Source organism: Heliconius melpomene, chromosome 21 (genome assembly GCF_056956725.1).
Source record: "Heliconius melpomene rosina isolate 202511_hmr_F chromosome 21, ASM5695672v1, whole genome shotgun sequence".
NCBI lineage: Eukaryota > Metazoa > Arthropoda > Insecta > Lepidoptera > Nymphalidae > Heliconius > Heliconius melpomene.
Genome location: NC_140409.1, coordinates 7,475,528 through 7,503,377, shown reverse-complemented (window position 1 = coordinate 7,503,377; position 27,850 = coordinate 7,475,528). Strand labels below are relative to the sequence as shown.

Here is a 27,850-nt window from a genome sequence, read left to right as displayed (position 1 = left end):
ATAAAGAAACACACCGAGACATATCTAAATAATTTATTTTCAACATTGACACCAGTAGTAACCCTAGTTGAATTGAGAAACTTTATTTTTATATTAGAGGAAAATTGACATATAACTCAATCACTTTATACAAATCCAGAAATTTAAAAATGCCAATATTTGAATTAAATCACAACTGTGTCTATTACATATTATATTATACAGTTAAATTTTTTTTGAAAACATTGTATATATTAACTTTATATAAGTAAAAAATCACGCATTTCTTGATCTTTTTTCTCGCGTACCTGGTGTAAATGGTAATAATCGAGACTCGAGATCCTGCAGTCAAACTCACAAAGAGTTTTGTAGGACACTGTTTAGCTTTTTTATGTATTTTTAAATGGTACTAATAAAATAAAATAATAAAAAAAATCTCATATACTTAGTACCTGTACATAAAATCAGTTGAAAATACTGAAATACTGACTTATTGAACAGTCAGTGTCCATTATTATCCTATTATTACTAAATGTACTCGGTTTAAGTGATCAAGTGTCAAGTGTTCAGTTGAGTGTTTAAGTTGTTGTGTGTGTTTGTATGCAAGTGTTTCTCGGTTTAAGTGTTAAGACACAACATTTTACAGTTTCCACTAGAAGTCGGGTGTGGCGGAGCTCAACGCTACACTCTGTCGCTACTTATCAGAACAGAGAAAATAAAAATAATTTATTGCTCGCTGCGAGATTGACTGCTCCGCAAAGAGGTTTTAAAATATTGATATATTCTTAAAATTCATTCTAAATTTATTATGTCCTATATACAAATGTTTAAGGAATAATAATAAAAATAGATGAATAGTTAATAAGAAATCAAAAGTTAAAGCAGCATGAAATATGCTAGCTAGAAATATTGCTAGCTGTGATTTAATTAAATTAGTAAAAAGAATAAAATAAAAAAAATTAAATAAATAAATCAGCTTCACGCTGTATCCCGCACACAGCAGCGTAGGCAGAGGGAACCTAATATTATGACACTCCATTCCCCACTTTCTACCGAATTCTGGAGGCATAGCGTTAAAAAGAATAAAATATATTATATATATATTATGTAACAATAAAAGAAAACAATGAATCCAAGATCAGTGTAAATGGTAAGATATTAGAATAAGTCAACGAAGTGGTATATTAGGGAAGTATGTTCAGTAGAGATGGATGTGGAAAGGCGTAAAGCTGCCGGTAAAAGGGTTAATAGAGTCTTAGCTGCATTGATGAGATGGCGAAACGTCAGCACAGCGGCGCGTTATGGCCGGTCACCATGCAGTCTTGGTTCCGATGTTGTTATACAGCAGCGAACGTGGGTATTACAGAAGAAGAATGAAAGAAAGATGAGTAGTATATGCGTAGGATATGCGGAGTCAGCTTAGCTGAAGAACGTGCTCAGCTGGTTTGGGCACTTCGAACGAATGACTGATTAAAGAATGGCAAAAAGATCCATGATGGAAAAGTAAGTGGTAAGAGAGGTAAGGGGCAGTCCTCGGTTGCCCTTCGAAAACACAGTATCAAAAATACTAGAGGAAAAAAAGTAAAAAGCATGAGGATCCCCGGAGGGCATGTATGAAGAGGTTGATGACAGTGGACGAAAGAGATATGTAGAGACCGTAGCGTTTGGCGCTCCGTTCTCTCCGACTACTCCGCTAGGGATAAAGCTTGAAGCTCAACAGCATCAACATGCTGTGATTCACTTAAAACAAAAGGTTTTGTCATAAACAAAATAGTTAACATACTTTAGGGATGATTGAAAATAGTTAACATATTTTAGGGATGATTCAGCACTTCATTCAACTATATACTACTACTAAATATCAACTATATATTTTACAGTTCAGATACTACACATATACATAGCTCATTTGGTACAATAATGACGTAACTGCACTTTTTTAAAAACGTTAATAATAATAATAAAAGTAAATAACTTTTTAAAAAGTTAATAGTTTAATGTGATCGTCGCGACGCATCGGCACAGCTTGTAAAAAGGCGACGGTTGTGAGTTCGATTTCCACATAGCAGAATAAATTATTATATTCAATGCTCCGCTCTGGTAAGCGCGATATTAAATTCCGCCACTAAACATGCTATGTTTCGAAAATAGGAAGATGTAGAATTCAGTGTCTTAACACTAGATCTCCTCTACACAATTTGGAACTGAAAAATAAGATAAATATGTCATTGATTGATATGAATAGACTATTTACAAACTTTGATTGCATCTTTATCAATATTTGAAAAAGTGCAAATACTTTTATATTGTACCAAAAGATATGATATACAAAAGATGACATTTTGAGACATTGTTGTATATTTATATTTTCTCTCGTATGAAGGGGTGGGCCAAGCAATGGTTGACGGAGGCTCTTTTCGCAGGATCTAACATAAGCATTCTCTCCAGCAAGTCTTTGAGTTGTGTGATCTTCTTAGCCTCAGGGGCCGGTAGCCGGTGGTGTGGTGGTGCTAACTCTGTTTGCAAGTCACGCGTTGCCTTTATACTCGACATTATCACAATTTTTTCCTGTAATTAAAAAAAGTAATCATAATATTTAATTAAATGCAAAGTAATAAAAACGTTTATATGGATTTCTAATGATTAAAAATTTTATTGTAACTATTAAGAATATAGTGATATGATACATTATGTTAATAAAAATTACCCTATTGTCAATTATGTTTTAATTGTGAAATAATAATTGTTTTTTAAATATTCCACAATGACATTTGATGTTTGTCCAGTGAAGAAATTTAATACTATATATTTATATATAGTGTTATATATTATGACTTAAACAGATTTACAACAATTAAAATACACATATTTAAAAAAGCAAAATTGAACAAGTTACCCTCTCCGTAATTTTATCCAGCTCGTGGTACAAAAAGTTACAGTTGCTGTCGAAGTGCTGTTCTTTGAAATGGCCCTTCTTAACTATTTTATTTGGTATTTTCCCTTTTAGGTCCATGAAATATTTGAGCATTTCATTATTTGATTTGCCACTGAACATTATTTTTCCAGTAGACAGTTCATATATAGTGCAAGCTGTGGACCACATGTCTATGCCATAGTCGTAAGGGACTCCAAGTATTATTTCGGGGGCCCGATAGAACCTGGACACCAGGTAGGGAGTTATTTCATTGTCTGAGATGTGGGACGCAGCGCCAAAGTCACAAAGTTTCAACATCAATTTACTGTCATTCACTAGGATATTATCCGGTTTTATATCTGGAAGTATATAATTTAATAAAATAAATGTTAACTTCAAAAACACGTACTACAAGTATTTATATAAGAATTAAGCTATTTTATAGCAATTGGGTTGTAAAATAATGCATATATAAAACAAGAAAAACAAACATTTCCTAGTCAAACTAAACCTTCTCCGAAACAGACTTCTGCACTCTGTTTCTATATTAACAACTTTGTATAAAACATTAAAAATCAAAAATAACTAAATAAATACATACAAAAACACATTGAAGAAATTGTATAAATCACAAGATGAAAATGTACGCTATATAATTATTGTATATCAACAAATATCATTCTAATATATGATTACATATATTTTTTATGAATTTTAATTTGCTTTTAGATATTGTCACATACTGTGAAATAACTAAAGTATATAAAGTTATCAAAATAATAGGATAATAGTTTTCTATTTGGCATGATAATAACAACTCTTTACAATTATCATTAAGTATCAAAGTTTTCAAAATATATCTACTGAGATTTTACAAAACAAAACTAATTAATTAAACAAGTTCAAATCTAACTCACCAGCATGGAGGATTCCAGTCTTTTTCAATAATTTCAATGCTAATAACATTTGCTGGGTGTAACTTCTAACAGCTTTCACGTGGATGCCACTGTTTTTTCCATATTTTTTGAGAACCTCCCTCAAATTCATAGAAAGTGGTTCCAAGACCATGCAAAGATGACGTTTATGGAAAAAGTGGCGGAAGAGTCGTAAGCAATGGAATTTGTCCTCCGAATCGGCATCATTTAATCGTTTTAGAACTTCCAATTCTCTCAAACCCGTTTTATGCCTGTATTTTAAAACAAAAAAATGTGTGAATTCATCCAATATCTCCAGATGACTTCAATGAATGTTTATTTATCTAGTATGTCCAATATGTATATAGAACACAGGCCAGTAGTGGCGCAAGGGCACAAAGTGTGACTGTAAAATCGACCGGTGGTGGGTTCGATCGCCACTTGAGGAAATAAAATATTTATTAAAATTTATATTTACATTTCTTCGCTCTGGTGTCGAGGCAAAGTGCTGCATTGAGTTACACTATTCAACTCGCAATGCCTCCAGAATTCAACGCAAAGTGGGGAACGGAGTGTCTTAACACTAGGTTCTATATCTGTAATCTCTAATCTAGGTTCTATAAATCTAATCAAATTATTTTCATTTCTTGCTTTGGTAACAAGATACAAGCGGATGTTGAATTTCGCCACTCAACACACAATGTTGGGCGAAAAGTAAAATATAGAGTAACTGAGAGTCCCTCTGTCTACGCTACTAAAGAAAAAAACATAATTCTTACATGATCTCATTGTTCCTTATAATCTTGACGGCCACGTCAGTGTTACTGCGGGCCTGGTCTCGCGCGCGCACCACATTGGAGAACACCCCCTGGCCAGTGTAGCCGTACACTGAGTATCGGTTGTCTAACGTCTCCCCTATTCGTACTCTGTGCTCCAACACCAAACAAAACATGAACACAACATATCAAGATGTTTTAAAAAAAAAAGTAAATATTGAATATAACATATTGTAACATATAAATTAATTTTAAATTTAAATTCAAGTACATACCTATAGTATCCTTCAGCGTCGTCCCAATTGTCAGTTAGTGAAGGATTTTCATTAGCATTTTTACTCCTATGCTTACCAGCTGTAGGTGTCTGTGAATTGCATTTAATAAAAAATATCAGAGAACCGACGGAGATTTTTTTCTTTAACAAAATGACGGCAATGCACGGGACATTACATGGGAATTAAAATAAGATTGCGTTATAACGAAATAAAATAAGACAAAAGATTTGTGAGACCTATAATCTAGGATTGACGTAAAAATTATTTGTACACATATATCCTACAATTTAAGAGGTTATTATAGGGTGATTTGTGGAAAATTTGATAGTTTATTTTTTACAAATGTCTATCTAAATCCAGCTTTGGTGATTACATGAACCAAGTCGCAGAATGTTATAAAATAAATGTAAATAAGTGTATATAAAATATATGCACAACCAACTTAACAAATGTTATTTTTGTACATCACGCTGTATGCCGTATGTACCAGGGCTGCTCCTCACGCACTGCATTGTCTTCTTACCAAAACGAACAAAGTAAAATAATTGATCCCCCCAACCGATAATCGAACCCATAACCCGTTGTGGCACTGTACCACGACGAAATCAAAGACTTAATAAAAAATATAATGTATAACTTACATCTACATTATCGAAGTTGTCCTGATCTGCAAACATATCCCATTCGCTGCCCCCAAGGGACTTATCCAGTTTTGTTTTGGTCTCAATTTCCACATTCTTCACCAGTCCCGAGAATTTGTCTGATTTCGTGTCAACATCGTGATCGGAGTTGTGCGTTTGAGTTTTAACTACTTCAATATCGGCCGTTTGAACCTCGTTAGTCTCTGAGTGGGCACTGTTACTACATCCTAGCCTCTGTAAAGTGACCTCTTTATTTATATCAATTACATAAAGAACAGATTTCCTCTCTCGATAGTTCATCGCTTACCCATAGTTTTCGTTGATCTCGTTGCTACTATGGTTATTTCTGTTGTAAGTATGCAGTTTAACATTTTTAAGTTTTAAGTGAGATGATTTACTTTACATCGAATTAAACACATACACACAATAAGGGGTGGCCAAGATGAGCTTACAATATCAAGTTTAAGGCACAGAACCTTAAAACAAATATTTAAGTATCTTATTTAAATTATATAATAATTATATTAAGTTTTATAATAAATAAAATATTATAAATATATAATAATATAATATATAGTATAATTATTACAATTATTGTCTACACTTACATAGATTCATTATAATATAACATTTAAATAGGGTATTAATTTAATAAGTATGTACAATATCGGTAACATTTATTTCTTAGCACATAAAAAAATTAAGATTGCAACAATAATGAAGAATTTAATAAATATACCAGTGGTGAAATGAGATTAATAATAACCTAAATACCTTTAGTACAATTTAGTCAGTCACTTTTTTTCAAGTTTACGCTATATCCCGCATGTAGCCGCTAGCTAGGCAGAGGAAGCCTAATGTTAAGATACTTCGCCACGACTGGCCTCAATGTGAAATCAAATTTCAACATCTGCATTTACATTATATAAAAAATATATATTTTAGCCATTTTTATGTTTTATTTATTTCATAAGAAAAATATATTTTGTTTTTAAATATTGTTAAAGTTGCATGTATTTGACCATGTATAATATCATTTCACCAGCAGCATAAAATATACTTCAGTAATGAAATATAAAATAAAAATAAACACATTGTAATAACTCAGAAACAAAATATTTACCTTTAAAAGTTGCTCTCTTTGCTTTCGTCTTTTTTCAATTATTTGTTCTTCCGTTTCCTCCTCGTCGTCTGTGTTAATAGATATATCGAGTTCTTCATCACTAGAACTAGCAACTTCTTGAGATTGTGCCTCTTGGGTGGAATTCTATAAAAAAAAAGTAAATATATATATTTTTTTTCATAATCTGTAGGTATTCGCATTTGACATTATCACTTTAAACATTATTGACAACAAGGTAATGTAGCATTTAAACAACTCATAGAGAAGTTTAAAGATATAATACAGCCTCCAAACTTATACAAAATAGGCACGATAACAGATTTTTATAAATTGTTCTATAATGTTGAGAGAAAAAATATAATTAGAACGTATATCCTATTTCTACAGAACATAAAGACATAGTATAAAAAAAAAGTATTCGTTTAAAAGTCGCACCATTACACGTCGAAGTGTCAGTTTAGGGGGATATTCCCAGACTTCACAATCTAGTTTGTAGTTTGTAGTTTTATTTTATGTAAATAATTATTAATCCTACCTCTTATAATCTATTAATAAGGTTTCATTAATTAAATACATTATATTAGTAGATTTTACTACCACCATACAGACACAGTTTATAAGGACGTACCTTTCTTTTATCTTTTTCGTCAGATTTATGGTTCTTATCCCTGGAGCGGGCCGCGCGCCTGTCCTTGCTGCGGTCTCGTGACTTACGTTCGCGGTCTGAGTGCCGCCTATCGCGACGTGCGATTGAGGAGCGATCTCTCGATCGCCTGCCGTGATCCCTGTCTCGACGTCTCAATTCGGAGGGGCGCAGCTCCCTGTCTCTATCTCGCTCGCGGTCCCTGTCTCGTTTCAATCGATCCTTGTCTCTGTCACGTTCTCTCTCTCTCTCCCGCTCCCTGTCTCTCTCACGTTCTCTCTCCTTGTTCCGTTCTCTTATTTTATCTCTGTCTCTTTCCCGCTCCCGTTCTTTATCTCTGTCAGATTCAGCTTTACGTCGTTTGCGTTCTTTGCGTTCTCGATATTCTTTTTCTTCAATTTTTTTATCAAACTCTTTTTTACTTTGTCGGTTAATAGTCACTCTTAAATCTTCTTCATGACGTTTAGACTTATATTTTTCTTTTTCTGAAGATCGTTCCTTGCCTAATTTGTGTCTATTACTTCTTTTTTGTTCATTATCATAATCTCGTTTTTCTTTCTTGTAACTCGGGCTCGTCATATCCCTACCTACACAATGAATTTCCTCCTTCGAAAGCTTTACAGCATAATAGTCTTCGCTGTTTTCAGAATCGTACGCAACCAAGCGAGCTTGTAGTAGCTCTTTTTGTTTCATTAATTCCTCAAGATTCAGGTCATCTTCGATTATTGTTATCTCAGGACTGGCACAGTCATCTTGGTAATTCTCTGCTTCAGAGTTGGACGATACTATCTCCAATGTATCTACTTGTCTTGTGTGAGTGTTACGACTACTGCTACGTGATTCGGCAAGATAATCGCTTCCATTCCTAGGTTTAGTCACCTTTAAAGTATCAATTAAAGGAGTATCTAACGACGAGGACGTCTTAGCGGTGTTTTTACATCGCCTAGATTTCTTAATCAATTCCTCTACATCAGACAATGAAGTTTCACTTTCTTGTTTTGGGCTTTTATACTTTTCTTTTTTAGCTTTTTTTCTTTTCTCGATTGTTTTTTCCTCATTCTCCGTTTTTTTATGCTTCTTATGTTTTTTACTTCTTTTCTTCTTCTTACTCTCATCATCTTGACTGTCCCCATTTAAAGATTTCTCTAAATCATGTGTCTTACTGAAACAAAAAAATAAACACAAGGCATACTCACAATGTTTTGTTTAAAATTCTCTCCTTTCTTGCTTTTGCTTATAAAACATTGTATAAGTCTGTAACATTGTAAACAGATAAAATACAATTCGAAATCATTATGAATTTATGTTGTCACTGCAACATACCGGTTTTTTATATTGTTTTGGGTTAACTCTATGGATAAATCTAAAGAATAATTTATATAGCTCATGATGTTAAGATTTGAAACAAAAAGTAGGATATATAAAGAAAACACTTACATATTTAGATTTTATGAATGACAAGTATTTTCTATTCATTATGAGTAGTTGTAACACAACTGACAATGATTAAAGTCAATATAACAAAAAGTTTACATATATTAGGGTGGGCCAAATAAAATTATTTATGAAATTATAGTGAAAATATTGTTCTGGACTCCAAAAAATATGTATGCTAAAAGGACAGCTCTTAATTTTTATATCAAGAGCTGTCTCATCATTAAATACAATTATAAAGTTTTATTTTTATAAAGAATTAGCTTCGTCAACCAGTTTTCGAGATCAGTCGTGGCGCAGGGACATATATTATATGGGATTCAATCCCCACTTGAGAAGATAAAAATTTATATTTCCATTTCTTTCCTCTGGTTTGGAGGCAAAGTGCGGCGTTGAGTTCTGCCATTTAAAACACAATGCGTCCAGAATTTGGCAAAAAGTGAGGAACGGAGTGTCTTAACACTAGATTCCTTCTGCCTACCGGATTACAGCGTAAAGCTGATTTAATTTAATTAATTTATCAAATGCTGTTAAGTTGCACATTTTTTTTTGTATCAGTAACCCGAGTTTAATAAGTGAATATAGGATTATTTAAAGTACAACTTACTCTTTTCCCATGTCTTCTATGATCACAATTTACAGCAATATCTGAAAAAAAATAATTAAACATAATATTAGAAACATTACATTACTGACAATGCTATTGGTCCACCAGTTTAAAGTCGCTCAGCGTGCTATGAAAAGGGCTATGCTTGGAGTATCTCTGAAGGATCGAATTTAAAATGAAGTTATCCGACAAAGAATCAATGCTATCAATATAGCCCAAAGGATTAGCAGGCTGAAGTGGCAATGGGCTGGTCACATTTGCCGCAGAACCGATGACCGTTGGGGTAAGCGCCTTCTAGAGTGGAGACCACGCCTCGGCAAGCGTAATGTAGGGCGTCCTCCAGCTAGATGGGGTGACGATATCTGCAAAGTGGCGGGCAACGGCTGGATGCGAAGAGCTGAAGATCAAGCTCAGTGGCGTGCCATTGGAGAGGCCTGCTGGACAGCGGTGGATGAAGACAGGTTGATGATGACGATGATGATTATGAAGAGGAATATAAACACTTAATATGTATTCATCATCATGATCATCATCAGTAATCAGAATCAACACAAATGATATTTGAATAAATGATGTGAAAAAACTATTTTTGCAAAATATTAAAAAAGATAAACAAATTGGATTTTATTTTATATATGATTATAATCCAAGTAGCATATTGACATAAATATGTCTGAATATCTGGTTTCATAATTATTGAATACCTAAATTGAAAAATACAACTATATACTAACAATAAGTAATAATATTTTTGTGTATTGTTTCAACTATTTCTTACAAGCTATGAGAATAGATTATGAGAAGTAAAACTGTTTCTGCTTTAATTTGTAAACAATAAACATATACATAGAAACAAATTTCAATATGCAAAGTAAAAATATGTTATTTGTTCTATATAATTTATTAAAACACAATAATAAACAAGTATTCTGAATATGATACAATTAATAACACAGTGTCGAGGATGAGTTACAAAATATAAACCTATCTAATTATATAAATAAAAAATATTAACCTTCAAACGCAAGCTTGTTTTGTGTATTGCATCTGCACAAGTATTTCCATTAAACCTTATTTCCTATATGAAAAGAATAATTTTACTGTACAGTATTATAGAACATTGCTTTGACTTTGGAGATGGATCAAGCAATGGGCCATTCTATGAATAATATATTATTACATTATAGTATCATACAAATAGCATACAAATAGCGTTCATATCACAAACCAAAAATTATCATATCACATACCTCAACGTCCTCTAAGACATTAAACATATTATTAAATTCATTTATTTTATTCTCTCTTGGGCAGTTACCGCCTCGCAATCAATATGCATTTTTTACCAAACATTACTTTGAAGGTATTATGAAGAAAAATTTACCGAAATATTAGTTGGTGTTGACTAATTTATCATTACATTGGCACTAAGACTATAAAGGTATATTAAGAAGATATATTAAGGAGCATAAAACTAAAACATATATCTACTGATCGACAGTAAATATATTGATTTTAAGTAATTAATAAACGATGTAATTAGTTTATAATTCAACGTGACATTACCGTTCAACTCAAACCTCCATATCTGAGAAATAGATTATAGATAGAGTAGCCCGATGCACATAGAATAGACAATATTATTACATGGATAGACGATAATATATTGTCTATGATACTATATATTTAGAGGTACCTAACAAAATAGAGATAAACTCACAATTTAAAAAGTTATTTACTTGTAAGAAAATTTAAAATTCTATAAAATTGTATTAACAATGTGAACTTTCACATTGTATAATAGTCGAAAAGAAAATATGGAACAGGGCTTGTTAACGTTACCAATTTAAATTACCACCATTAAAATTAACGCTAATTAACGGTAATTTCATTTTGATACTTAGGTATCGTTACAATTTGGTAGCGATACTTGGTAACTTAACGGAATAATAACTTTATAATAAGGTTCATTTTGCGTTAAATTTAGTGTTACTTCCAAAGTAGCGGTATAAATTACCCTTTTATTTCGTTATCTTTTGTGACGTTGCCGTTAAATTTTATTTTACTACAATTGCTTATTTTGTTAAAAATAAGGATGGGGCGTACGTATTATGGGCTATACAAAAGACAAAAAAGTGTAATTCTACAATAAATATTTTTTCATAAAAGAAATTTACGTTAATATTGAAAATAGTAAGCGAACTATAGTTTAATGCGGCGGCTTAACTAAAATAGAAAATTAGTTCCCTGGCGCAGCGGCACAAAGATGTGACTGTAACGCGACGGTTGTGGATTCGATCTCATTGAAATATTTATTTATGTTAATATTTCGATTTCTTCGTTCTGGTGTCGAGGTAAAGCGCGGCATTGAGTTTTGCCACTCAATACGCATTCCCTACAGAATTCACCAGAAAGTGGGGAACGGAGTGTCTTAACACTAGGTTCCCTTTGCCTACCCTGCTGTGTGCGGGATACAACGTGAAGCTAAAAGAAAACGAAAAAAAAATTCACAAAATATTTTTTACAATGATAATAATTTTATTAAAATTACCCATTTAAGTTTTAAAAAATTAAATGCTTAACGATTGTAAAACCAACGATGTACCTTTATTCACAAAAACAATCAAAACTCGGAATTAGACGAAATGGTAACAAAACTAGCTTATAACGATACCATTTTAACGATACCTAATGATACCGTGGACTTCAAGTTAACGGTAAAAGTATCTAAATATGAAGGTACCCGGAGTAGCGATACCAACTTTTTAACGGTATTTCAAGCCCTGATATGGAATCCACTTGGAACGTTTTACATGCACAAAGTATTAAAGTCAAGCTTCTAAATCTACGCAATCAAAAGACACAAACTGCATTTTGTAGGAAATAAAATTTACTACGAAATAACATATTATATTACAAACAAAAGAAAAAATATCATTCCAAACTTATAATTGTAGTTAATTTTATATAAAATGTGTGCATACGCTCGCGAAATTAAGTACAAACTTAATTTGACCGTTTTGTTTTTAATTAACTTATAACCAAGAATCGATATCCGGATATAATCGTTAATAAAATCGATTCTTCTGACATCTTCATTCTTCATTATAAGATGGCGACATTGTATCCCATCATCTATGGAGTTATACGTTTATGATTTATATTTTGTTAGTAAAGTAACCATTTTGTAAAACTACTGTAAAACTGGTGTGTTTCAAGATTTAATAAGTGTTTACTGGTATAAATATCTTATTTCCGCTTTTTATGACCGTTATAAACCCTTATATGGATTACGATTGCAGATTCCGTGCATGCTGTTGAAAAAGTTTGCATCATTTTGAGGAAAATAAAGTGGATAATTAAAAGTACAATGGCAAAATTAAAAAGATTTTGTTGTGATACCGAGACTGGTGAAATTATTACCTACAATATTAATGAAGAAACAGGAGAGCCAACAGTGATACATAAAATTCCTTCAATATACGCAGGAAAGAAGTTACGAAAAAACCGAATATTTGCAAAGTTTCCTGGTGGTTATGTCAGCAAGACAAAAAAATTCCAGGACTTGAAAGCAAAAATTTTAGATGGAGCAAATACTACAAGCCCTAGATTATTTTTATTTATTCCTACTCTGATGTTTTTCCCCAGTTTGATTTGTGTAATGCTTACGTTGCTTGAATTAATTTTACATATAAGATGTCATAAATATAATAGAGATTTGAAAGATCCTAAATTATACTATCGAAGTCCTTTTCACGTTATAACTAGTAACTTTTGTGGTTTATGCAGAGAATGTGATATGGCTTCAAAAATAGGCCAGCTCCAAGACAAAAGAAGATATAGATATGACTATCTCAGGAGAATAGCAATTTAAAGAGTCAAATTTTGTCTAATTAAATTTAATATAAGTATACTTTATAAAATTACAAGTAAGAATTGATACAAATATAATTAAAATTCAGGGTGTTTATGCTTTATTCAGTGGTGATGGCCTAGTATAGATACTATTTAGTTACTATTTTTCTCCTCAATGGCAGATATATACAGCACTAATTAATGTGATACTACTTCTTATATATGTAATATCTTACATATAAAATCTTTGATAATTTTGTTTCGAAAATAATTATTATTTTTATTTATTTTGTATTATTATTTGTAACTCAGTCTAGATTACTAAAATACTTTATATGTATTATATTATAATGTAATGTGGTATAATATAGCACCTTTCATCTGCCCTTATAACGCGAAGATGTGCTAAAAGATTAAAAAGAAATGATATACTTAAAAAAAAAATACTATAAGGTAGATGGCTTATTGGAGTCACACTTTTAAAAGCCAATAGCACAGAACACACTAATTAAAAAGATTTTTTGTTAGGGATATTGAGAAAACATTAGTATTCTTATTCTTTTAAAAAAATGTTTATTTTACATAATCCCCATGTCTTGTTGGGTGTTGGTATGTATAAATGTTAACAGTGCTTTTTACTACTAACTGGTTTTTGGTTAGTGTTTTTTATATGTATATTAATTTCCAAGAATTTTTCAAAACAAAGTTGGATGAATCTCATATCTTTTAAAAATTAAGTATATTAAAAAAAATCAATTATATTGATTTATAATGTAAATTTTGGTTTTTTAATATTTCTAAATGTTATTTTCTATATCTACATTATATATAGAGTTAAAATGTTGAAATAGATATAAACACATTGTGCAAAATCTAATGTCTATTTAATAAAAATAGTACATAATTAGAGTAACATGTTTCACATAATTGGTTACCAGGTATTGTACAATTATCTAATATCTACTCAGATACCAGATATTTGTTACATAAAATATTGAATTCTGCAATAATATGCATTTGCTTGTTCTATATGTTCACTTGTCCTTTATTAAATAGGAAATGGTATAGACATGTTGGTGATGGATTATTTTTTTATTTAATGTTTTAATTTAAATAAACCATATTTGTAAAATTTTGTTGTTACATTTTTCACTTCCTAAGATTTGAAGATTTAACCTTAATGTTTTCTTTTATATGTGTGAATAATGTGTTTAATGTATTAAAAATACACTATGAATTGCCAATATATACAGATGGAAAAATTTATGAATTTGCCCAAATTTTTGCCCTTTATCATAAGAAAAACAAAACAACTTACACAGAGTGTTTTTGTAAGCACCACTTTAAATCAAACAACAGTTTTAACTACCCTATAATGCCCAACACAATTTAAAAAAAATGAAAAGTTTTTTCTTCAAACAAAATAAATAATAAAATTATTGTTGTAAAATAAAACATCATTTGTTAAGTATATAATTATATTTTGATAACGCCGGTTTCATATTAAATATCAAATTAAAGACTTACAATATTATTAATAGAAACTAAGAAGAAATTGACAAGAAATATCAGGGAGGATAAAGTAATGGTGGTGCAACAATAGAGACGTCTAGCTCCAATCACGAGGTTGACGGTTCAAATGATCATTATATTGCAATTACTTTTATTTTTCTGCTCCACTCTGAAATAAATCCACTGGAGCCCAATTAAATCTTCCCAAAGAAGGGTTCCTTGGGAAGCTTCCCGAGGAACTCTTCTATGAGAAGATTTAATTATTTGAACAATGGAGCCCAAACGGTAATTAACTTTTGCCAAATACACTAAATCCACCAGATAAATAGAACATTTATTTCAAAACAATCATTATATATGAATACAAATGCATATATCAACTTCAAAAAATAAGTTCATAGAATAGGTTCAATAAAAAGATGATAATTAATTTTAACTACTATCATATCATTGTTTTACTGGATCAAAATATGAACATATTAAACACAAATTAAATAGCAACTAAGAAACATAACTCAAAGTATAAGAGAACAGGAAAAGTTATGGCTATAACTAAGTAAATTATGTACGCTGATTTCGATTATTTAATATTGAAATAAATGTAGAAATAATTTTGATCTAAATATAAAACAATAATTTAAATGTCATTGTATCGATCGATTGAGATTTACGCACTTCCTCTGTTAGTCACATATAGGTGTCTCAAAAAAGTAAAGTAAATAGTTTCAAATACTTAGTATAAAAAAAAGAATAGCAGCAAATATTTTTAATAGGTCTTGTAGTTTAATAATAACTAAACAATTCATTTCCTCTTTAAACAAAAACACCCTGCGAGTATCAACAATGCTAATAAAAAATAAAAATATTTTTAATATTGAAAAATCTTAAAACATTTTCTTTAAAACATCTTTTAACATCTTTTTTTCATCACCTTAAAACATCTTTTTTTTTCAACTTGGTTATCTAAAAGTGAATATAGCTAAATATTAGATGTTCAACATGAATAAGTATAGAATTTCTCATAATGGCTATTGATAGATTAGTCAAAATGCAGTTCCATTTGTTTAACAATAATAATAGCAAAAGCTTACCAATTAACTAAATAAAATGATGATGACATGACATATCTAACCATTTAATGGGAATATATATATAATAATATACACCAATAATAGAATCACCATTTGGTGTGGTTTCTACTTATTTACATTTCACAACATTAAAACAAAACTTGGATATATTTATTAATTATGATTCTAACATTGCTGCTTGGTAATAAGTGTATATATTTTTCAGTATTCATTTACCTGTTGTACAATATCCTAAATTATTTATTAAATAATATTATATTATAAAGCAAAATATAAGATTTTCGTATTGTAAACAAGTACCAATACGTTTGTCGTACATAAAAATGCAAATTTTGAAAATATTGGACTTGCATAAATATACATAATCACTTACATTAGCAATCTTAACACAAGTTTACAAGCTAATTTTTCATGTATATCTCTAGTCTAACAGTTTGATATTATTCTGTCAATATATATACGAAAAAAAAAAAACAGTTTAATATAAATATACATATAAAGAATATTCAACATTTTATGTTGCCTTGTTTTTATATATTATTAATCCTTAATAGCCATTATTACACTATCACATAAGATAACATTAGTACAAATCAAAGGCATTAATTTTTGACCAATATGTGACTTATTAAGATCGGTGACTTGATTCAACCATATTTAGAAGTAAGGACACGTATTAGGAAACTATAATTCCACATTATATCTCAATATATTCTACAAACAGGTTCAGAGGTGTCACATTTTTACCTATAAACTTTTCCTTAATTTTGCTATACTTTTGAATGCTAATAAATTATATAATTATGCTAAAGCCATAGTATGTTATTAGTTCATAATTATATGCACTGTGAGAAAAAAAATTGAAGTTCATATAACGTTTTGGTTGCATTAAATATATTTGTTAAAGGACAAAACATATAACAATATGTTTTATATTTTTATTTAAAGATTACATAATAGAATAGTTGAAAAAAATATTTAATGATAACTAAACCAGCTGCATGTATAGTTAGAACCAGTTGATTTTTTAAAAATCATGCAACTGCTGCACATCTATAAACTAAAAGCTATGACATTAACTCTAAGACTCAATGATTGTATGATTACAGAACAAAAGTCCGGTTTCAAGAGCTTTTACAAAAATTGCTTGCATTGACAATTTCAATTCATATATTTTCATTTCTAAATTTCATTTAAATAATATATTTTATTAATAAGAAAACAATTATGACCCAAATTTAAAAGTCGTAGGTACTTGTGCAGGAACAGTAAATGAATAACCTGCAACAAAAAAAAATATTATAACATTTATAAATCCAGAATGATATATAAATAATAAATATAATACAGTCAGAATGTTCTATGAGTTGGGGAATAAATAATTTTCGATTTCCTACTCTGGCAGAAAGACCAAGTGCGGCGTTTAGTCCCGCCACTCAACACGTAATACCTCGAAATCACGCAGTATCTTAATAATCAAAGCCTAGGCTTTGTCTGCCTATCCTTCTATATGCGGGATACAGCATGCTAAAAGAAAAAAAGAAATGATTAGTCTAGTGTTAAGACATCCACTCCACACTTGGAAAACCTGTTTTGAACATAATTATAGAGTTCAGTTCAAAATTTCCTAGTGTTATGTTGTTGCTTGTGTTACCTTATCATATTATTAAAAAAAATATTAACATAATCTTTTAAAATTGGACTTGTTCTCATTCATCTACATTATAAGGGAAAAAAAATATTTTATAAGTCATTAACAAATTGAAATAAGTTTACTAATTCAAATATAAATGCAACCTGGGAATGAAGATAGAAGAGCTGAAAAATGACTAGTTACTAAGTGTATGTGTAGTAGAGTAACCAGTGGGCCTTGAAATATACAAAATTAAGCTTTATTCTTAATAATTCATTTAACTTCACAAATAGTTTATTCTATGGCATTTAAGACTGTGTGTGGCTAATTTATTTTAACTTTTATACTGAAAATTGACTTGAATGGATTGTATGTATTGCTTTAGAAGCATGGACTTAATCAAAATATGCTCTGAAATAAATTATTTATTATTCTCTGACTAAAAACAAAATTTCGTTTATTGTTTGGAAAATAACAATTTAGTTTTTAACAATAAGCTATGACTATACCAAGTACATTTACACTGAAATTATAACTTTTTCTTCAAAAACTGAAGTTAGTCAAAGTGCGCAAAGAATGGCTCAGATAAAGGTTATATAATAAATATACCTCCGCTTTGTTCAATCCGTTTACTATCTTGTTGCGCTTTCCGTTGGTCTGCTAATATAAACACGGCATTCAATTGCTTTTGTTGTTCCTCCGACAGCACACTGGTCAAGGCGTGGTACAATCCCGGCTCGCCACTCGAAAGAGCTAAAAATTTACAAATAATAGTAATTATTAAGTATATGCCAATAAAATCAAATATATATAACTACTTACTCAGCACACTTACCCGACAATGTGTTTTTAAATTTAATGTATTCGTCGACGGGACAATCCTTTTCATCGAGCGGTGTTGTGTAACATTCGATGGCGGTCTCGTCTGGTTCAAAATCATCATCATCCTACATGCGTTACATAAATTTAGTTATAAAAATAAAATACAAATAAAATAATATAAGAATATAAATGTACTAGCGGATCCGAACTTTAGACTCTTAAAATTTCAGACTTCGCAATTCAGACTAAGAAATATTTAATTGAACACGTGTTTCATGGTTTTTTAGGATTCACCCCCTAAGGGTGATGAAATTATTTTCAGTTATCAAAAGAATTAGAAAATTTAAGTCAAAATTATCAAAAATAATAATAGGGGGAGACATATTATTGGAAAAAATATCTGAGCAACTGAAATGAACCATCAAAAGAAGTAAAAGTAAGTAAAGGTAATTATCAATATTAGAAAAAATACCTAAAGTTTTCCGTGTAAATATTAAATAGGATAATTTTTGCGAGCAATATCAAATACATTATGACCGAACGGACATAACCAAACATAAAGAATGTTTCGTTATCGTAGTTAATTTAGTTAGTTTTACTTATCCTAAATATACTTAAATAACATTAAATAAAAAGTAGCGGGCAATGTCGCGCAGGACCAAACTTTACACCACACCAAGAAAAGAAGAAGAGAACCAAGGTGTAGTTTAAATTAATTATAAACAGCAAATAATTATATAAAAGTTAACAATAGTTCGAAAATATATAAAAAATTATAACACCGTCAACGTCCTCTGCCCGTTCGCGTCGGTCATATTATGCCGTGTGACATCTCCTTAATTATTTATTAGAATGTTATACAGTAAACTATAATTTCAATCTAGATAAAATGCTAAAAGTGACTATTATATTTATTTTCATAATATAAAAAATACATTAACAAACACCCGATAAATTTAAAGTAAATTAATTAAAATGGTTACTTTGCATTGTTTTTACGTATCTCATAAGGTTGAGTCAGCGCACGCCATGTATGGCGTTAAGCAATCATTTTGGGTTTTCTTAAAACAACAAATAAACTTTGCAAACCGGTGGTTAGCAACGGTCGCGTAGCGACGTAACATTGCAGAATAAATTGCATGTCAAATTAGAAAATATTTTAATATATTAGTATACTCGTATATGCCTATAGCCTAAAGAACTTCTGAAGAATGCAGCTTTCATACAAAACAAAAACAAAGTAAATCGGACCAGTAGATCCAGAGATCTTAGCATTCAAACAAACAAACAATCTCTTCCGCTTTATTATATTAGTATAGATTGGAAAACTATATTACTTTACTATTAACCTTAGTTTTTACAATTAAACTTAGTTTTGTATAAATAAATTTAAACTCACTTCATCACTCTCGTATTCTTCAATTTTTGCGCTTAGATTAATGCCTTGTTGGGCACTATTTTTAGTTGCCTGCCTTGCCAGGTTTTCTAGATATTCATTATTCATCTGGTCAATATCGTCATCGTCACTAGAGAGCACTTCTGTAAATATATTATTTAATTAAAACAGAAGAAGCCATTTCTGGTTGAAAAATGTTAACCACAATTCTCACATAATGGTAGTTCTATAATAGCTATGGTAAAAATAGCTCATTTTGTTAATAAATAAAAGCTGTATTCTACCTACATTCATACATTTTATAATTGTATAAGGCTCTCTTTTTTACCGATCAATATCTTACGTGTTTTCTCCATATAACGCGACTTCAGCAAAGTAATTTGTACTACCTTTTACTTACCTTCATCCTCATCGCCCGAATCTTCTTCTGATGACGTGTCTTCGTCAGCTTCGGCTTTCGCTTCGTATGCTCGTTTCAATCCATCGAACAAGACGAGACATGAAGGCAGGAGTTTAGGTAGTACTTCTTCTAAGTTTGGCCTTTGTGGACCCATCTCCAATAGAGTGCAGATACCCAGTACGCATAATTTTCTATCGTGCAGTCTAAAGCAAAAAATATTTTATTTATTAATAATTTATGTCAATATTAAGTAAATGATTAAAATATAAAATAAAAAGAGGCCGTCGTCGCGCAGCAGCACAATGGTGTGACTGTAACGCGACGGTTGTGGGTTTGATCCCCTCGAGGAAGTAAAATATTTATTTACGTTTATATTTCCATTTCTTCGCTCTGGTGTCGAGGCAAAGCGCGGCGTTGAGTTCTGCCACACAACACGCAATGCTTCCAGAATTCGGCAGAAAGTGGAAAACGGAGTGTCTTAACATTAGGTTCCCTCTGCCTAGCCTGCTGTGTGCGGGATACAGCGTGAAGCTGAGTTAATTTTCTTTTTTTAGAATAAAAAGAAAAAAATAATAATAATAAAAAAAAAATTAAATAATCATGTCTTACCCCATAAAGCAATCGGTATCTTGTATCCACTGCTTAATAAAATGTTGTGTGATTGATGCATTGGGTACAGACTCTTGTAGTTTATCAAGAATTGTGAATAAAAGGTGAGGATTACAATATAAGACTGCAATTAATACCTACACGAAAAAATAAATAAAAACTATTAAGACTGCTGCAATTTCAGGATTAGGTAACTATTTAGTAGGTTAATGGTAAGTACAACTTGTAAAAGTTGATAAAATTAAGTTTCCCGCCCGATTGCCTTTGCGCAAAACAATTATAAATTACTAATATTTTTTTCTATACTACTATTAAATTGTCACTATTTGGATTTTTTTCCGTACGGGTACGGGTACGGGTTTTTTATTAGGCGAATTTTAAACAAAAAGTAGCAAAATCGATGCATAATTAATTGCTCGTATCTTTTGGTTGCGTCGCCTTAGAAGCTTAATGTTCCTGTGCTGTAAGGGACCAAAGGCCTTAATATTTGATATTTACTTCAGCTTGATACATCAACGCGATCTCGAGACAACTGGTCTTGACAGACGGAAAACAATGTGATCCTATTAGGGTTCCATTTTGGGGAACGGAACCCTAAAAACATCTGTGTATGTTCTATTATTATACATATATTCAAGAATTTTTGGGAATTATAATTAAATTTTATTTAATAATTTAAATTTTTACCTGTAATAACATAGTCCTAAGTTCTGACGTTTTAACTTTTCTAGTTAATCTACTAAGAACTAACTCAACAAATGAAGGTAGACAATTATCTATTTTGCCTGAACACTGTAAGACTATAACTTCAAGAAGCTTTGCTGCATGTACCTCGGACTCATCTTCTGCATCAGAATTAAGCACCTAGTCAAAAAGAAATGTATTTAAAAATATTTATATACAAAATTAAGTTGAATTATAAACTCAATTATATACATATATCTCTTATTAAAATAAAAATTGAAATCAAAGAGAAAGTCAGCTATTGATTACAATACACAACATTATCATAAGATATTTCACAAGCAGAGTCTTTATGCATGCTTATTAAAAAAAAATATTTCATATTTTTCGAAATACATCCCACATGTAGTAGAGTAAGCAGAGGGAGGTTTGTGTAACAGAATTATAAGTACATAATAATCTATCTAAATATATTAAGCTCTTCCATTACTGAGCAACTGACATTCAATTTACATCAGAAAATACAGAGAGTATAGACTAAAAATTAGTAAGCAAGTTCCTTGAGGAGCTTACGTTTTATAATCCACGCAAAAGAAGTCGCAAACTACAATTTGTATCCTTTAATCGCCACAACTATCGCATTATATATTAAATTCCTTCCTCACTCGAAGAAATGAAATATAATTTAAATTTATATTTTCATTTCTTCGCTCTGGTGTCAGACATAACGATGCGTAAAATTCCGCCACTCAACACGCAATGCCTCCATAATTCGGCGGAAAGTGGAGAACGGAGTGTCTTAACACGAAGATTACTCTGCCTACCCTGCTGTGTGTGTGAAGCTGATTTGATTAAACTAAAAATATAACAAATTTCTTGACGATTGCTCGGCATCTTTCTTTAATTTGCACTCTTTTTATACATTATACAATAATGAAATAAAAATATTTTTTGTGAATTATGAAAAATATAGTTAACAAGCGGACGCGCGCAGCTTCGCCTGCTTATTTGGACCCTTAGGGGTGAATTCTAATAAATCATGAAACACGTGTTCAATGAAATATTTTTAAAAGTCCAAATTTCAAATTTTATAAAAATCGATGGTGACTTATAAAAATTATCCATAAAAACTTGCAACCTCTATTTAATCTCGTTAGGGTTAAAATTTTTCAAAATCCCTTAGTGAGTGGATTGCGAAAATAAACATATATCCAAATGTCACGTTTCTACGCACAGCGTTTACGGCTGTACCAGTGTCTTATCTCAGTCAGTGAGAACATCTCCTTTTATATAATCTATGTAAAAGGAGATGATATCTATACAGATTATATCACATTATATCTATATAGATTATTCATTAAATATTTTATTAAAATATTGTTTAAGTTTGGTATCGACAGTAGGGTTAAAGGTTGATTTATGTGATATAAATAATTGTTGAAAATTATTATTTCAGATATAGGTGCCCTGGTTATCTCTGGGGCATTAAACACAATGCCAGTTTGATAGATCAACATTTCTAATGTGCATGCATAATGCATAAACAATGGTAATGTTGTGCTCTCTAGAACTTTTCGCTTTGCACATTCAGTTTCATAAATAAAAAACATAAATATACATTTTTTCAAATAATTTTAACTAAAGTGGTGAAAAATTGGAATTAATTATTTATACTTGGTAGATGATAAAAACTTCGCTATGCACATTTTGACAAAAAATATAAATAAATAAAGCTTACCACTTTGGCCATATTAAACATTGCTAAAATGTGATTTTCATTAGACAGGAATGCATTGGTGTCTACTGTTATGTAATTGTGAAGAACGGGCATCATATCTGTGAAGTAGTCAAAGCCTTCCTTTTCAAACACCTGATACAGCATTTCTAAAAGTTTCCACATATCTTCTGATATTGTTTTGGCTGTTAAATTACATAATAAAGTCATCGCTTCTTCATAGTATTCTGAAATTATTTTATTTTATTATTTATTTGTACAGATAAAATATCAGTACTGTAAATGTTATTATTTAGGTCATTATAAAATATTTACCAATGATATTGTGATGCAGAATATGTGCTATCACACGCAAAACAGTCTTTGAGAGTTGCACCATGATTTCAGGATTGTCCTCCATTACATTTAGCACTGTTTGCATGGTGCTAAGGAGACCCATGGCGGTAATGGCCTTTTCATCTGTTCCAGAGTCGGTCTCTATTACTTTGCTAAATGTTGTAGCCAAGTGATCTGTTATATCATTTGCCATGGGCATTAACTGTTCAGTATACAAAGGTACAATTTTTTGCAAGACATTTGCAATATTATCATTTTCAGTTTCACGTATTACTTGAAGCAGTTCTGTGGTAACCGGTTTGACTTGTGGTTCTAGGAGTTTATGAACTTTCTCCTGGGATGTTAGTAGCATTTGCAAAGCAATAGCTGCTTCTACTTTAACTGGCAATTCTGTGTCAGTGAGAAGAGCATTAACTGTAAGACGGACTGCTTCAATTAATAGAGGTTCACTCTTGAAGCGTACACTTGCAAAGCGATGTAGAACCCAGCAGGCTCTGGCTCTCATATAGCCCAGTTGGTTGTGAAATTGTGGGAAAACATATTGGCTGAGAAGGGAATCTATTTCTTCTTTGTAGAATTTTTTCTTTATAAGGATATCATTCAAAGTTCCCACCATGTGCAATGCTCCATCTCTTTGCCGAGGTCCATACTCCGCACTTTGGCTTGTTAAAATTTGCATGCAAAGGTGCATTGTACGCTCTAGCATATCTTTTCGTTTTTTACAACAGGAGACAAGTAAGGTCTGTGCTGCTGTTACAGGTGACACAAAGTCTTCAAATATATCTAAGAAGAAAAGATATATTATATATTTACATGTACATAGAAAAGAATTAGAAATAGAAATAAAGTATATCTTTGCTACTAACCAAATTTAATACGAATATATTCATGGGGATCGGTAAACCATAATTCTTCATCAGCCTCAGAATAAGACATAAGTGGGAAAAGGACATCTTGTACAATTGCAAACATATGTGGTTTCAGCAACTTCCAAGAGTGTGCATGGCTGACACTAAAAAGAAAAAAGTATTTCATTGATACATAAAATAATAATGTAGAGCATCTAAGCAAGTTTAAAATGTTTGCTTATATGGCTTCAAAAACTGTATAAGGTTTTTGGTTTTGAATTAATATTGGATGGCAGCTCTGCTGAACTCAACAGTTATTATTGTTATATTCATACAAGTTAACAATAACCAGGGATCTCTTCAGTAATTTGCATCAAATTGTTTTTTGTTTTTTTTGTGACCTGAAATTTTCAATTAAATGAATGAATTAAGTAATACATACCATTGGTCAATGTAGCTAATGGTTTGTTGCAACACTCTAGGTGATACATATACTTTGTTTCTATATTGATCCAGCACTCTCAACAGTACTTCCAAGATACCTCCAGTGAATGTGGATAAGTACCACTCAGCAAATTGGACATATTCATCTCTTGCATTTACTGGGCTTCCATACCTACAATTAATGAAATGCAAAATTATTTTATATAATATGTACAAGTTCTTTTTATTTTCAGATATGGTAGGATATCTTTAATTATCAGACAAATTTCATATATAATTTTAACATTTATTATAACCTTCATTTTTTAAGTCAGTGGTACAGTGAAGCTAAAAAAAATAATACCTTTCAAATAAACGATATAGAGTGTGCACTGCCCATTTTTTGCATTTCCACCAAGGTAGTTCCATGCGCTCATCTTCATCTACTTCTAAAGTATGATCTGGTACAGGTTGCTCCATAACCAACCTCAGTACCTCCATCCATTTCGTAAATATATCTTTAGTGATCAAGTCCAGGGGTAAAAAGTACTGTGAAATTGAAATATTTACAATTATCTTAAACACAAAAGCCATAGCAGCACACTGTTTGATTGTAAACAGTTATGGATTCAATTCATGTTAAAGGGAATCAATTATTTTCATTTTCTTGCTGTGAAGACAAAGTGTGGTATTGAGTTCCACCACTTAATATGTAATGTATCGAAAATTAGGAACACAGTGTATTAAGACTAGGTTTTCCTAGCCTACCTTGCTATATGCAAGATAATATGAAACTAAAAATAATTTAATTATACTTTTCATATAATATTTTTTACCTTTATTAAGCCATAAAAGCATTTGAGTATTTGTTTTTGTACAAGGACAGATTCAACAGATAGATCAGCTTGGAGGTTGACAATGAGGTTGTACATCATAGGTAACAACAAGTTCATCGCTTCAATAAGGGGAACTCGTTTTTCAGCAGCATGGTATTCATAACTTTTGATTAACTGATATAGACAAAGAAGAGCTCCCATCCAACTATTTGGTTCATGGTTTTGCAAGTATATATGTATTTTGTCAACAACTTGTGTCCACTTTGCTGGGAAATCATTTTTGATGATAGTTTTGAGACATACACACAGTTGAACTCTTATCATATCAGGTGCCTGAATAATAGCATCCACAATCATGTCCCTGATCATTGCACGGTCTTGTTCATGAATACTAAATGGTATTGGTTCTCCGTCCTCTGCTTCTTTTTCTTGCCATCCTGATGTCAGCAAGTTTTTCAGATAAACTACACCAGCTTGTCTTATTGGTATGGAAACATCATGTAACATGACACTCTGAAGCAATGAAGGAGCAAATCCAATAATCTTATGGATCTGAAATCAATTATTAACATTGATCACTGTGTTAATAAGTATTTATACAATTATACATTTATATAAAGTAATCAAGAAATTTTTGAGTAAAATTTATTTGAAGTGTATCTTCAAATAAATTTCATTCCCTTTATGGTATGAATAGTTATTCTATTTATAGATTCTTTGTAAACTATTGTAAAGTTGTTAAAAATATGGATAGCTTGTGTGCGGTTAGTTTTAGTTTATACTACATATTTCAAATGTAAAGTAAATCAAATTAAGATTTTTCCAGGTTATGTGTACGGCACAATAAAACAAATATTATTTTTATTCTTATATATGAAAACAGGTATTTGAGAAGTAGATCAGGTCAGTACGTTTTTGTCCTAGAAAATTGTGATAACACTATTACAATGATATTACATAGTCATTATTGAACTGTGCAAATTGGTCGCATTGTAAATTTGTCGAGCATGTGGATGACAATATGCAATTTACCTGAGCGAGTTGCTCTTCCGCTTGCTGTCTCTGATTTGGATCAATTGTAGCGCGCAATATTTCCGTCAGCTTTCTGGTGTCCATGATTTCGTTATTAACATTCAATTTTATACTAAATTCTAAATTCTAATTCTAATTATTAATTTTATTCAACAGAGGACATGAGCCGCTACCGCCGGGCGTGGATGGAAAGGGCAGTTTGTCTGTGGTCGACAGTGTTGTCAACCTAGGGAAAGCAAAAAAACAGCATATGGAACTTAAAAAACTGTAGGAAACAGTAAAATACAAGAAATTCATTAAAAATAATACAAGTACTTTTATATTTATAAAGAAAATCAATCAATCTTTTTTTTATGAAAATTTTATATATATTTTTTTTTTCTTTTCATGTGCAATAAAGTATTATTATTAAAATCAAGTTAAAATGCAAATATCTAACCAAAATGTTACAAATTGTATTAAAATAATTAATTTTATCAACCTTTTCAATTTAGGGGCTTTCGACGTTCACGTAGTAATTTTTTTAGATTCACATAAAAAAAAACTTAATACTTATATTATTTCGTTGTTTCTCTGTTCTCTCTAGACGGATCGGATTAATAAATTTATATCAATATATAAATTAAATTCATAAAAATATATTGTTTTAATGTGAAAATTAAATGTATTTATATAATATGTAAATATTACTTCTTTTATACTTTTTTTCAACTAATATTAAACTGCAATTGATTGATTTTCTGCTGAAAATGTAGCTTCTTTTGTATTTTTATAATATATAAATACGTCAAGGCTAACACAAAAGCTGAAATAACTTCGACATCCACGTCCTTCTTGCATGTTAGGAACATACACCATATGAACGCGCTCACGAGCGTATTAGATGGAAGCCAAACGTTAGTTAAAGCTTGGACAAGCCAAGTTGAAAGCCATCACAAACGTATAAGCGACCTATTACAAGCTAAAGAAGGACTTTTTCAACATTGCGAATGTGCTGTATGTAACAGAAATTTTGGAAATTATACCCAAAATTTTACTAAGTAAAATAATGTTCTTAAGCCTTGTTTTATATTTATATAAAAAAGATATTTCATGGAATGTGGGCCTAGAAGCTTATTACTGATACACAGTTACATATCATACCGGTAGAGATACTATTTCAAATAATATACTGCTGTACCTATTTTTGGCCCTTAATAAAGTATCTCAATAATACAATGCGAGGCTAATACTGCAGCAACGTATTAAATGTAAATAAATAAAAAAGATTTATATGTCAGTAAAATATAGCGTGCTGTAAAAAAATAGTTCTTGATAAAATATGGAATCTCC

General features: G+C 30.9%; 3 protein-coding genes across 7 annotated transcripts; 1 reads left to right on the top strand and 2 right to left on the bottom strand.

Annotated features, from left to right (window-relative positions):
- Positions 1 to 17: 17 nt before the first annotated feature.
- Positions 18 to 10,977, bottom strand: Prp4k (Pre-mRNA processing factor 4 kinase). 5 transcript variants are annotated; one of them, XM_085205886.1, is made up of 11 exons: positions 10,557 to 10,679; positions 10,322 to 10,465; positions 9,307 to 9,347; positions 7,251 to 8,427; positions 6,623 to 6,766; positions 5,500 to 5,733; positions 4,859 to 4,947; positions 4,587 to 4,733; positions 3,811 to 4,079; positions 2,876 to 3,252; positions 18 to 2,547 (listed from the first exon to the last, which is right to left on the bottom strand). In XM_085205886.1, the coding sequence occupies exons 3-11, from the start codon at positions 9,315 to 9,317 to the stop codon at positions 2,341 to 2,343; spliced, it is 2,655 nt and encodes an 884-aa protein (XP_085062012.1). In that variant the 5' UTR covers positions 9,318 to 9,347; positions 10,322 to 10,465; positions 10,557 to 10,679; the 3' UTR covers positions 18 to 2,340. The 5 variants fall into 5 exon arrangements, with proteins under 5 accessions (XP_085062012.1, XP_085062015.1, XP_085062013.1 ...); XM_085205889.1 differs by having other exon boundaries at positions 10,322 to 10,384; positions 10,557 to 10,673; XM_085205887.1 differs by lacking the exons at positions 10,322 to 10,465; positions 10,557 to 10,679 and adding an exon at positions 10,873 to 10,977.
- A 1,394-nt stretch (positions 10,978 to 12,371) lies between these two features.
- On the top strand, positions 12,372 to 14,293 carry LOC146527099 (uncharacterized). The gene is made up of 2 exons (XM_085205885.1): positions 12,372 to 12,513; positions 12,609 to 14,293. Exon 2 carries the CDS (start codon positions 12,677 to 12,679, stop codon positions 13,178 to 13,180), a length of 504 nt encoding a protein of 167 aa, XP_085062011.1. The 5' UTR covers positions 12,372 to 12,513; positions 12,609 to 12,676; the 3' UTR covers positions 13,181 to 14,293.
- Positions 14,294 to 14,621: 328 nt separating this feature from the next.
- On the bottom strand, positions 14,622 to 26,725 carry msk (importin-7 msk). The gene is made up of 14 exons (XM_085205884.1): positions 26,519 to 26,725; positions 25,487 to 26,038; positions 25,015 to 25,199; positions 24,670 to 24,843; positions 24,246 to 24,391; positions 23,359 to 24,162; positions 23,047 to 23,270; positions 21,312 to 21,488; positions 20,625 to 20,761; positions 20,016 to 20,218; positions 19,619 to 19,758; positions 18,233 to 18,344; positions 18,007 to 18,150; positions 14,622 to 17,045 (listed from the first exon to the last, which is right to left on the bottom strand). Exons 1-14 carry the CDS (start codon positions 26,600 to 26,602, stop codon positions 16,990 to 16,992), a joined length of 3,138 nt encoding a protein of 1,045 aa, XP_085062010.1. The 5' UTR covers positions 26,603 to 26,725; the 3' UTR covers positions 14,622 to 16,989.
- Between the last annotated feature and the right edge of the window lie 1,125 nt (positions 26,726 to 27,850).

What these genes read in the sequence shown, in the direction of transcription:
- Prp4k (XM_085205887.1), bottom strand. An exon ending in GACGCTGAAGGATACTATAG is followed by an intron (nt 4,734 to 4,858) that starts GTATGTACTTGA and finishes GTTGGAGCACAG; the next exon opens with AGTACGAATAGGGGAGACGT. An exon ending in ATAAGGAACAATGAGATCAT is followed by an intron (nt 4,080 to 4,586) that starts GTAAGAATTATG and finishes TTTAAAATACAG; the next exon opens with GCATAAAACGGGTTTGAGAG.
- LOC146527099 (XM_085205885.1), top strand. Translation starts at nt 12,677, where the DNA reads ATGGCAAAATTAAAAAGATTTTGTTGTGATACCGAGACTGGTGAAATT.
- msk (XM_085205884.1), bottom strand. Translation starts at nt 26,602, where the DNA reads ATGGACACCAGAAAGCTGACGGAAATATTGCGCGCTACAATTGATCCA. An exon ending in CTATATCGTTTATTTGAAAG is followed by an intron (nt 24,844 to 25,014) that starts GTATTATTTTTT and finishes CATTAATTGTAG; the next exon opens with GTATGGAAGCCCAGTAAATG. An exon ending in TTCGGGCGATGAGGATGAAG is followed by an intron (nt 19,759 to 20,015) that starts GTAAGTAAAAGG and finishes ATATATTTACAG; the next exon opens with AAGTGCTCTCTAGTGACGAT.